Source organism: Pectinophora gossypiella, unplaced genomic scaffold (assembly GCF_024362695.1).
Source record: "Pectinophora gossypiella unplaced genomic scaffold, ilPecGoss1.1 Pgos_47, whole genome shotgun sequence".
In the NCBI taxonomy this organism is placed as follows: Eukaryota; Metazoa; Arthropoda; class Insecta; order Lepidoptera; family Gelechiidae; genus Pectinophora; species Pectinophora gossypiella.
In genome coordinates, this window is record NW_026063257.1 from 541202 (window position 1) to 553620 (window position 12419).

Consider the following 12419-nt stretch of genomic DNA (forward strand, 5'->3'; position numbering starts at 1 on the left):
CACACCACCCCCCTACGGAGACAATGAACCCCAGGGTAAGTATAAAGGAAGAACCAAAAAGTAGCTTACATGTCAGCCGGGATTTTAAATCGGACTCTGCGACCTGAACGCGTCGTGTAAGGCGGTGCCAGTTGTGCGGGAGCCTTCTGTGAAACAGGTATCAATGCAGCTGGTGTTGCTGCAGCAGCAGGCGCAGATGCAGGACTCGGCAGCGGCAGATCCGGAACAACTGTGGCGGGTGCAGGCGGAGCAAGCGAGACTGGAGGTAAGGTGAGTCTATTTGGTGTTGTAAATGGTAAGACGTCATCGGTGTATGCGGGTTTAACACAATCCAAGCTAACCTCAACATTTTTGTTGCCGGTAGCTATGGTGAGTGTTTTATTCTTACGCGCTATGACCTTATAAGGGCCAAGGTAAGGAGGTCTCAACGACGGGCGTACGGTATCGTCTCGAAGAAAAACGTGAGACGCAGTGTCCAGGTCCTTGGATATAAAGTGTTATGTAGGTACCTATAGTTGTGTGCGGCTGCGCCCGCCACCATCATTCTTTGAATAAACCAGTGTGTGTATAGCCGTCACTCGTTTCACTCCTCTCTCTCGTTCAAATACCTAACAGTGGCGACGAGCTACCCTCTTTGTAAAAAAAAAATGTCCTCCGGTACATTCGGGATTTTATCGAGTTTTGACCACAATGAACAAACATGGAAGACGTGGAAAAGTCGGATCTCGCAGTGGTTCATAGCGAACAACATCGACAACAAGAGCGATCCATCGGGGGAGAAGAGGCGAGCTATACTACTGAGCGCACTCACCGAAGACACTTACAAATTAACTTCGGATTTAGTATTGCCTAAAGAAGTGGAAGTAGTGCCATATGAGGATATATTGAAAACGTTAGATAAACACTTCACGCCAAAACGGATCGGGTTCGGCGAGCGACATATTTTTTATGCTGCGGTACAACAGTCGGGAGAATCGCATACCCAATGGGCTGCGCGACTTCGTGGGCTGACGATACACTGCGACTTCCTTAGCGTAGAGGAAGCGCTGCGGGACCGTTTTATTATGGGAATGGCTCCAGGTCACGTAAAGGAGAAGTTATATTCGCACGACATGTCCGGGCTAACTTTAGCAAAAGCAGTGGAACTGGCCGAAAACTTACGTTGCGCACAAGAGTGTGCTGCGGCCAGTACAACCAGGGGCAGCGCGATAGTCAGGGATCAGGTGTTCAAAATTGAGTATAACATTAATAAAAAAGGTGCAGAAAAAGTAAAATGTGCGGTATGTGGGTATTCCAACCACAAATCTTCAGAGTGTCGGTTTGCGAGTTATGTGTGCAAAAAGTGCAATACTAAAGGTCATCTGCAAAGAGTGTGTCCGAAAAAAATTAAGTGTATTAAGACAAGTGGAAATGACGACAGCGATGACGACGACGGTGAGTTATACACTATTCGTTCTTTAAGGGGAGAACCCATGGTGGAAACAATATATGTAAATGGGGTAAAATTTAAATTTGAAGTCGATAGTGGATCAGCTGTGACCGTTATTTCCGAGAGCACATACAAAATGCATTTTAAAAATGTACCATTGTCCACTACAAACAAAAGGTTAATGACTTATACAGGTGATAAGATCATATGTTTAGGTACGGTGCGACTGTCAATACAGTTCGCCGGCAGCGCTCGCACACTTGATGTTTACGTCGTGCGGGACGGCGGTCCTCCGCTATTAGGTCGAGATTTTATTTCTTTGTTTGGGTTACAACTAATCCCAGTTAATTACTGCGATCAACCCACAATCACTGCGGAACAATTGCAAGTGCAATATCCAAAGCTATTTTCCGACCAGCTAGGGTTATTTAATAAATATAGAATAAAATTAAGATTAAAAGATGAAGCAAAACCTGTTTTTTTCAAAGCGCGGCCTGTTGCGTTCGCATTGCGAAACAAAGTGAGTAATGAGCTAGACAGATTAGTTGAATTAGGCGTGCTACAACCTGTGGAGCATTCGGAGTATGCTTCTCCAATAGTGCCCGTTTTGAAAAAGAATGGTTGTGTCAGATTATGCGTAGACTACTCAGTCAGTATAAACAAACAGTTAGTTGTGGAGCAATATCCGTTGCCGACGGTAAAAGAATTATTTTCAAAATTATACGGGGGGCAACAATTTACGAAATTGGATTTATCAATGGCTTATAACCAGTTTGCTTTAGATGAAGGGTCACAAAAAATTACTTGCATAAACACTTTCCGTGGGATTTATAAGTATACGCGTTTAGTGTTCGGGTTGACAAGTGCGCCATCCATCTGTCAGCGTGCAATGGAAGGGTTGTTAGCAGGATTAGACGGTGTGGTCTGTCTTCTGGATGATATTTGTATAACAGGTAGGAACGCCGATGAACATATGGAACGATGAAAAACGGTTTTACAAAGGCTACAGGATGCAGGATTGACCTTGCAACGGGAAAAATGTGAGTTTTTTAAAAACGAAGTAAGCTACTTAGGATACATCTATACTTATAATAAATCTGTAGAGAGGTCAATTCTGTACATTAAATATATTTTCAAAATAACTATCAGGGGGTGATAAGTGATCGATACTGATGCCAAAAATGCAATCAGTAAAATTTTTGTCTGTCTGTCTGTCTGTCTGTCTGTATGTTCCTTATAGAAACAAAAACTACTGGACGGATTTTAATGAAACTTGGTACAATTATTCTTCACACTTCTGGGCAGGTTATAGTATACTTCTCATCACGCTACAATCAATAGGAGCAGAGTAGTGAAGGGAAATTTTGGGAAAACGGGAGAAGTTACTCCATTTTTTAAGCTTCCGTCACGTGAGCAGCCTTAATGGTTAAAGTTACATAGAAATCATGTATGACGGAAATATCTAAATATGTATATAAAAGGAGAAACTGACTAACTGACATATCAACGCACAGCCTAAACGGCTAAACGTAGGCACTTGAAATTTGGAAGGAACGTAGCTTAGTTACCATAAAGGTGCACTAAGAAAGGAATTCCCGAAATTCCCACAGGAACGGGAATTAGCGGGAAAATCCTTTTGTATGAAAAATCTAAACCACTCAAGTTAGACATTTGAAATTTGGCATGCAGGTACCTTAGATACCGTAGAGGTGCACTAAGAAAGGAATTCCCGAAATTCCCACAGGAACGGGAATTAGCGGGAAAATCCTTTTGTATGAAAAATCTAAACCACTCAAGTTAGACGTTTGAAATTTGGCATGCAAGTACCTTAGATACCGTAAAGGTGCACTAAAAAAGGAATTTCCGAAATTCCCACGGGAACGAGAATTAGCGGGAAAATCCTTTTGTATGAAAAATCTATACCACTCAAGTTAGACGTTTGAAATTTGGCATGCAGGTACCTTAGGTACCGTGGAGGTGCACTAAGAAAGGAACTCCCAAAATTCTCACGGAAACGGGAATTAGCGGGAAAATCCTTTTGTATGAAAAATCTAAACCATTCAAGTTAGATGTTTGAAATTTGTCATGCAGATACCTTAGATACCGTAGAGGTGTACTAAGAAAGGAATTCCTGAAATTCCCACGGGAACGGGAATTAGCAGGAAAATCCTTTTGTATGAAAAATCTAAACCACTCAAGTTAGACGTTTGAAATTTGGCATGCAGGTACCATAGGTACCGTAGAGGTGCACTAAGAAAGGAATTCCCAAAATTCTCACGGAAACGGGAATTAGCGGGAAAATCATTTTGTATGAAAAATCTAAACCACTCAAGTTAGACGTTTGAAATTTGGCATGTAGGTACCTTAGATACCGTGGAGGTGCACTAAGAAAGGAATTCCCGAAATTCCCACGGGAACGGGAATTAGCGGGAAAATCCTTTTGTATGAAAAATCTAAACCACTCAAGTTAGACGTTTGAAGGAAGTAGTAAACTTAAAGCTTAGTTGCAACAGGATATTACTAAATTCCCACGGGAACGGTAGTTAGCGGGAAAAAACATTTGTATGAAAAAATCAAATCTAAATAAAAGGAGAAACTGACTGACTCACTGACTGACATATCAACGCATATCCTGAACGGCTAAACGTAGGCATTTGATATTTGGAAGGGACGTAGCTTAGGTACCGTAGAGGTGCACTAAGAAAGGAATTCCCGGAATTCCCACGGGAACGGAAATTAGCGGGAAAATCCTTTTGTATGAAAAATCTAAACCGCTTAAGTTAGACGCTTGAAATTTGGCATGCACTCCCACACACACAAAGATCTCTCTTTTATAACACGCCACGCGGACGAAGTCGCGGGCAAAAGCTAGTTATCAATAAAGATGGTATTAAAAAATCTCCAGAGAAAGTACAAGCAATAGTCAATGCTCCTATTCCTACAAATGTCCAGCAACTTCAATCTTTTTTAGGTTTAATAAATTATTATAGGAATTTTGTACCAGGGGCTTCGTCTATTTTAAGTATCTTATATGACTTGTTGAAAAAGGGCAGTAAATGGCAGTGGACGAAGCAACACAACGATACATTCAATAAAATTAAAAAATGTTTAATTTCTGACCAAGTATTAACACATTTTAATCCAGATGCAAAGTTAATACTCACAGTAGACGCATCGCCTAACGGGTTAGGCGCAATCTTGTCGCAACTAGATGAAGGAGGGGAGGAGAGACCGATCTCATTTGCGTCACGGACGTTAAACGCCGCGGAAAAACGTTACTCGCAAATCCAGAAGGAAGCGACCGCTATTATATTCGGAGTGCGGCGGTTCCATCAATATTTGTATGGTAGATCGGTCCCTTTCATTCTACGAACGGATCACAAACCGTTAATTTCGATATTTGGACCATATAAAGGCATACCTGAAGTCTCAGCCAATCGATTACAGAGATACGCGTTATTTCTTAGTGGCTACAATTACGTCATAGAATACATACGTAGCGCAGATAACAGTGCCGATTATTTGTCACGGGCCAGTCTGCAGGACGGTGGCGGGGCGGGAAGTGCGGCAGAGTGTTGCGCAGACGACGCCGCTGTCATCGATCGTTCGGCGTATGTGTGTTTTGTTATAGATGAAAGTATGCCTGTCACATTAACGGAATTGTGCGGAGAAACAAAGAAGGATCACGTGTTGAGTCAAGTTGTAAGTTTTGTATTAAACGGTTGGCCTAAGTATGTCGCGGATATAAATATCAAACCGTATCATAATTGCAGATCGCAACTATCGTATGAAAATGGTTGTGTAATGAGGGGTCATAAGGTCGTGATTCCAGAGACCTTACGTAAAAAAGTTTTAACTGAGTTACATTCTTCACACTTGGGAATTGTGAAAACGAAGGCGGAAGCACGGTCTAGAATGTGGTTTCCGGGAATAGATGAAGCTTTAGAGCAATTAATAGGATCATGCGAAGTTTGTTTACAACTGCGGCGGCCACCGCCGCGCGCTCCGCTCGTGCCATGGGAGCGACCAGCTCGTCCTTTCGAAAGGCTACACATAGATTTTCTCGGGCCAATCTACGGACGTACACATCTAGTAGTAGTAGACGCCTATAGTAAATGGGAGGAAGTTTACGACATGAACACGTCGAGTAGCACTGCCGCAGTAATCGAAAAGATGTATGATTTTATAGCTAGATTTGGTTTACCTAAAACAATAGTGAGTGACAATGGTACGGCGTTTTGTTCGCAGGAATTTGAAACGTTTTGTAAAACTAACGTCAAGATTATAAAAAAAGGCATTAAGGCAAGTATTTTATCGAGCGTTAGTGAAAAACATCGGAAGAGGAAATTATTACGATATCTTATGGATTATCGTAATTCAGTGCATAGTGCCACAGGTTTTTCCCCTTCTCAGTTGGTTTTTGGCCATAACATTAGATCGCGGCTCGATCTCATAATCCCGGCAACTATGCCGTCGTCGACACCGCCCTCGTCATCCACTTGTACTACCATGGTTAACAATCAACAGTGTTCACAAAATAAACAACATATCAAAACCTTTAATCTGGGTGAACAGGTGTTGTATAAAAAATTTGTAAACAAAAAACAATATAATTGGTGTATGGGTACAGTTACTAAAAGACTAGGGAAAGTTTTATATTTAATTAAAGACAATGTAACTAATTTAAGTATTAAAAGACATAAAAATCAGATTATAAAATACAAAGGAACGGGAAACAACATAAACTTTTGGGACCAAAATACTACTGATTTAAATGATGACGTAACTCACCCGTCGCCTCAGACATCACCGCCACTGCTGCCGCCAACGCCACAAGTATCGTTACCGTCACCGGTGTCGCCGCCGCTGCTGGAGTCGACAATGCAGTCGATGTATACGCCGTCGGCACCTCGTTTGACTGGTTCGGATAAATCACCGAATTGCGAAGGAGGAAGAGTAGTAGAACGCAATGACCACATACTTACTGCACTCGAAGTACAAAATGAACAGAAGGCATCGGAAGCATCGGAGAGTGAGAATGAGTTTCATGAGGCACAATCAGGATCAGAGGGGCAAGAGCCAACTTCTGCCAGTGAAACGAAGTCTGATACACGTACCCAGGGTCCCAAAAGGTTATTGCGAAGGCGCTCTGAATCTAAACTAAATTTTAAGAAGTTCTTTTGAATACATGTATACTTGTCGATATATAGGGGAAGGATATGTTATGTAGGTACCTATAGTTGTGTGCGGCTGCGCCCGCCACCATCATTCTTTGAATAAACCAGTGTGTGTATAGCCGTCACTCGTTTCACTCCTCTCTCTCGTTCAAATACCTAACATAAAGGTAGGTCGTTGACCGTGACGTGAGGTAGGTGTTGGACGTAGCTGGGACATGAAACGTCTTAATTGGGCTGCCAAATTAGTGGTATCTTCCACGCGGTTGTCGGAGGCAGTAGAGTGGGATATAAACTCGCCGGGTAGGCACAACGGTTCGCCGTACACTAACTCGGCTGGAGAGCAATTAAGATCTTCTTTCAGAGCCGCACGCATGCCGAGAAGTACCACAGGAAGAGCTCTGTGCCAGGATTCTTGATGGCACATTAAGGCAGCTTTTAGTTGTCGATGCATTCTTTCTACCAAGCCGTTCGCACACGGGTGATAACTCGTGGTACGGACGCGCTTGATGGAGCAGAGTTGCAGGAGAGCATGGAAGAGGGCCGATTCGAATTGGCGACCCTGATCTGTGGTGACCAGAGCGGGTACGCCATAGCGGGATATCCATTCCCGATGGAAGGTTTCAGCGACTTCTTCTGCGTTCATTGTAACCATAGGCCAGGCTTCCGGCCACCTCGTAAATCTGTCAATAGCGGTCAAACAGTATTGGAAGCCCTTGCTGTGAGGCAGTGGTCCAATAATATCCACATGGACATGTCGAAAACGCTGCGATGGGTTAGAAAAAAATCCGAGGGGAGATTGGGTATGTCTGGTGACTTTGGAGCGTTGGCACGCGAGGTAATTGCGAGCCCACGTTCGGCAATCTTTATTCATGCCGGGCCAGACAAAGCGATCAGCTACTAATTTAGTAGAAACTTGCGCGCCAGGATGATGCAGGTTATGCAGTTTGTTAAAATAAGCTCGTCGAAAGGAGGGAGTGAGGTAAGGCCGGGGTTTGTTGGTAGACACGTCGCAGTAGATGGAGATGTCGGTACCAGGTACTTTGACCTTCTCCAGTTTAAGTGACGAGTCGGTTCGTGCCTTGTGGAGTTCCTCATCGTTCTCCTGGTCCTCCGAGAGCAGCGTGTAGTCGTCCTCGAGGTGTATGGACTCAACACGGGACATAGCGTCTGCAACAACGTTGTCGGTTCCCTTGATGTGACGAATGTCCGTGGTAAACTGGCTGATGAATGAGAGTTGGTTTAGCTGAACTGGCGGGAGCTTTTCGCGTTTTTGGTGGAAAGCGTAGACCAAAGGTTTGTGATCCGTATAGATGGTAACATGTTCTACTTCCAGGATATATCGAAAGTGTTGGACGCTCTCGTACACTGCCAGTAGCTCTCGATAATAAGCTGGCCAACCGGTCTGCTTCTCGTTCAGCTTTTTACTAAAAAATTAAAGTGGTTGCCACTGGCCGTCGACATGCTGTTGCAGGCAAGCCCCGATGTGGGTGGACGATGCGTCGGTGAAGAGACCGAGATCAGCGCCGGCGGCAGGATGGACAAGAGTCGTTGCATTGGCAAGATGGTCTTTACATTTTTGAAAGGCTTCCTCTAAATCGGTCGACCAAGGAATCGGCTTTTTTCCTTTTCCTTGAGTTGCCGTAAGGACGTTGATGAGGGGAGCCTGTAGCTCAGCAGCGTTGGGAAGGAAGCGGCGATAGAAATTAACCATTCCTAAAAATCTGCGAAGTCCCTCGACGGTCTTCGGTAAGGGGAAACTCTGCAGAGCTTCGATCCTCTCCGAAGGTGGAGAAATACCTTCCGCGGAAATGCGGTAGCCCAGGAAGGTTACCTCTTTAGCACCCAGTACGCACTTTGAGGAGTTGATCACAACACCGAAGTCTTGTAGACGCTTGAATAGGATGCGTAGGTGCTCCTGATGCTGGGCAGTATCCCTGGAGTAGACGAGGATATCGTCGACATATGGGAAACAGAAGTTCATACCCCGAGTGACCTCATCGATGAACCTCTGAAAAGTTTGGCCTGCATTGCGGAGCCCAAAGGTCATAAAAGGAAATTCGAAGAGGCCAAACAGGGTTATGATGGCCGTCTTCGCAATATCTTCGTCCGCAACAGGAATCTGATTATAGGCCTTTACAAGGTCGATGGTACTAAAGACGCGTGATCCAGCGATGTTGTGACCAACGTCCCCAATGTGTCGTACTGGGTAACGATCCGGCACAGTTCGCGCGTTTAATGCGCGGTAATCGCCACAGGGTCGCCATGTGGAGTCTTTTTTGGCCGCTAGATGAAGCGGTGAGGACCATGGACTCTTAGAAGGTCTCGCAGTCGCATTCTTTACCATAGCTTCGAACTCAGACTTAGCAGCGAGTAGTTTCTGGGGTGCGAGCCTACGTGGGCGACTGGAAATGGGGGGACCATCGGTGGTGAGGATGTGGTGAACCGTGGAGTGTGTAACAGATTTCGGTATGCCAGGGGGTCTCGTAATGCTGGGGAATTCCGTTAGGATCTTGGTGAACTGCGAATTAACGTCGTTGACGGCGACAGTTTTAACGCTGGTTTGGCTGGTATTTGCAACCGATGCAGGCGCTGTAAGATTGGTTCTACCGTCAACGAGGCGTTGATTGCGACAGTCAGGGAGCAAGCCGTAGTGGGCTAGGAAATCAGAGCCTATGATAGGAGTGGCTACGTCAGCGATGACGAAATTCCAGGGAAACTCCCGTCGAAGACCTAAATTGAGTCGCAGGGCCAGGTTGCCGTATGTCTTGATACTGCTTCCGTTTGCGGCGCGGACGTCAAAATTGGTCGCATTATAGCGGCCTTTGAGGAAATGGCGAGGAAAGCAGCATATGTCTGAACCGGTATCGATTAAAAATCAATGACGCGATCCAGGGTCAGACACAAACAATCGGCGGCCAGTGTGAGAGCAACCAGTTTCCGCCACTACTAGTTGCTTGTGAAGTTTTCCTGAGAATTCCAACCACATGGGCTCGTACATTTGGTGGCTTTGGAAGCGAATTTCTTATGGTACTGTTATGTATGAGAGGGGGGGGGGGGCACAAGAGGCACGTCAGTTAAACACACTGGTCAGCGTCACACTGCTTTATTCCAAAATAAAAGTAAACTACCTTCTAATACACAACAGGTACCAACATAATTTGGTGCCTTCCCTAGATGTGGAGTTGGTGCGAGATGTGGCGTTAGAGCGAGATCGGGATCTGGAACGTTGGTGCTCTTTAAAAAGGATGTCTACTTTCTTGGTAAGTGCCTCCATACTATTTATCAGCGTAGTGAGGTCAGGAAGGGTGCTGGTATTAGCAGTAGCAGCATAGACGTTGACTGAAGGGTGTCCCACAGGTGAGTTTGCAATAGCGTCTGCTATTTCAGCGACTTTGTCCAGCGGCAGGTCTTTCTGAGCGATGAGTATACGCTGAACTTCGCTGGGTAACCGACGCATCCACAGTTCGCGGAGTATTCCTTCATCCTTCATGGAGCCGGCTAAGGACCGTAGGTGCCGTAGAAAAACTGAAGGTTTTCTATCACCCAGCTGTTCCTCACTGAGGAGCTGACGAATTCTGCGTTCCTTTGAAGTGGAGAGTCGACGTATTAACTCCGTTTTCAGATGTTCATACCTGTCCTTGGCAGGTGGGTTGGATATGATATCTTCCACCTCATCAACTATTCTTGAGTCCAGGACAGAGAGTACATGGCCATACTTTGTAGCATCCTGAGTAATTCCACAATTTTCAAATTGTGTCTCTGCTTGAGCGAACCAACAAACTGGCTTTTCAGCCCAAAAGGCAGGTAATTTCGCCGTTACTGCATTCACACAAGGCTCGGGGTTGGTTGTAGTAGCGGCTTGCAATGCCGCTAATTGCTGACGCAACTGCTCAAGCTCACTTTTTAGTTCCTCCTCCATATTACAATTTAACACAGAGTATTAATTATAGTAGTAAAATAATAGTAATAGTAGTAATAATTAACACCGTTGTAAAAGACAAAGAAACTAAAGTAAGTGAGATGTAAATGTACACAAAAACACAAGGAAAATGTCTAAACAGAAATCCGAAATATAGTACCAAAATTCACACATAAGCAGTACCTGCAGAACATACACAGTAGTACAACCCTATTCTAAAAACAATAATAAAATATTTAGAGAAACAAACATACATATGTGCTTGTCTTACTAATAATATGGCTCAGTAATATGATATAAACAGTAATATGAGGACAGCAAAAAACCAACAAGAATTTAGAAATAGGTAGTAAAAATAATTATTGGCCGTTAATATGCCCTGTATTATATTATGATATTATTATTGTTATAATATTTATTAATTATGATGAATTAATGAGTTTTATGGTAAACAAGACGTGAGTGAGCAAATGAAATGTTTTAGTTGAAATGTTATAAATCTAAATGTCCAATTAATATAATAATCACTGCAGAACACCAGTATAGTTAAATGTTTGTAAAATAGTTCGATTTGGAAATAACTTCTACTTGCGTGGAGTTCCCGCGGAGCGATGGCAGTACAGGTGAATGACAGTTTGACAACAACTGTCAATGTCGTGAGTGAGATAACTTGAATCACTCAGTTGAATCACTTAGTACTTCACTTCGATCGTAGTCGTTCTTATTGACGGCGCTAGATGTCGCACTATCGTTGTCGAACACTGACTGAAGAAATTTGAACCAAAGTTTACTGAACTCGGCGGCTGAGATGAACAGGTTTTTACGTGTTCGAGACTTGAATTGAAAACTTCTCTTCTTCAAATCCGTCGTCTTTGAAGGTTACCAATATGGGGACGAGTACTGGCTGGCACTAATCCCACTTTATTTTGTCAACGATTACTACCGTAGTAGGTACAGGGGTGTTCGTTGTAAATCACACACACCAGTTCAGTATAACGGTATAATAAATAAACACCATCACAACTACATATTAGTCACATTGAACGAATTAATTAAGAACGATCACAAGGGTATTAAGATAAAATACGAATAATAAAATAGAAAAAGCAGCACTCCGGTCTAGTTGTTGAGCGCCATATTGTGTATTGCCCGACCCCGCGTGGGCGGGGGAAAAGGTCCCTTATTGGCCGTGCAATAGGGTAGGCGGGAGATTTGAACTGCCACAAACCTTTCTGAAAAATTAATTAAAGCTGTAATATATAATTCCGATTCCGCCGACTCCTACTGCGAATATGCGAGAGAAAAAATTCGTCTCTTAAAATCAACAAAAATTTATTTTACGGAAGCTCAACAAATTGAATTAATTTGTGGTGGAATAAAAGACGTCAATGTAAAAATGGCATCATTCAACAGTAGAGTAGCAACAACGTCAGAACTGATAACCCTATTTTCTGCTTATGTCAAACCTAGAAAGCGATCATTATATCAGCATTTAGAAAATGATGCGCCCAGTTCAAGCGGTATCAAACGCTTTAAATCTTTTAACTCTGACTCTTCAATACCCAATAAAAACGTTCAGCCAAAGGTATGTTTTCAATGCGGTAATCAGGGTCATGAACGACGCCAGTGTCCAGTATTAAAACCGCCTAATAGCCAATATTCTATTAACCGAAATATTAAAAGTTGTACAATTTGTAAGAAAATGGGTCATGATGAATCGGTTTGTTTTTTCAAAAACAAAAATTCTGAGAAAACCTTGTCAAATCAAGATACCCAAATCAACAATGATAAGCCCTAAGATTGACTAGAACACTCGGTTAATATTTTACCCAACAATTCAATGTTTAAACTAACTAAAGTTTCTATAGGTGATCTAGGAATTGCGTCTCTTATA

At 43.4% G+C, this 12419-nt stretch overlaps 1 protein-coding gene and 1 pseudogene across 1 annotated transcript; one reads left to right on the forward strand and one right to left on the reverse strand.

The window, feature by feature from the left end:
• Positions 1-563: 563 nt before the first annotated feature.
• Positions 564-6649, forward strand: LOC126381353 (uncharacterized protein K02A2.6-like; annotated as a pseudogene).
• A 2850-nt stretch (positions 6650-9499) lies between these two features.
• Positions 9500-10211, reverse strand: LOC126381355 (uncharacterized). Its single transcript, XM_050030850.1, has 2 exons — positions 9752-10211; positions 9500-9633 (listed from the first exon to the last, which is right to left on the reverse strand). The coding sequence occupies exons 1-2, from the start codon at positions 10094-10096 to the stop codon at positions 9553-9555; spliced, it is 426 nt and encodes a 141-aa protein (XP_049886807.1). The 5' UTR covers positions 10097-10211; the 3' UTR covers positions 9500-9552.
• Between the last annotated feature and the right edge of the window lie 2208 nt (positions 10212-12419).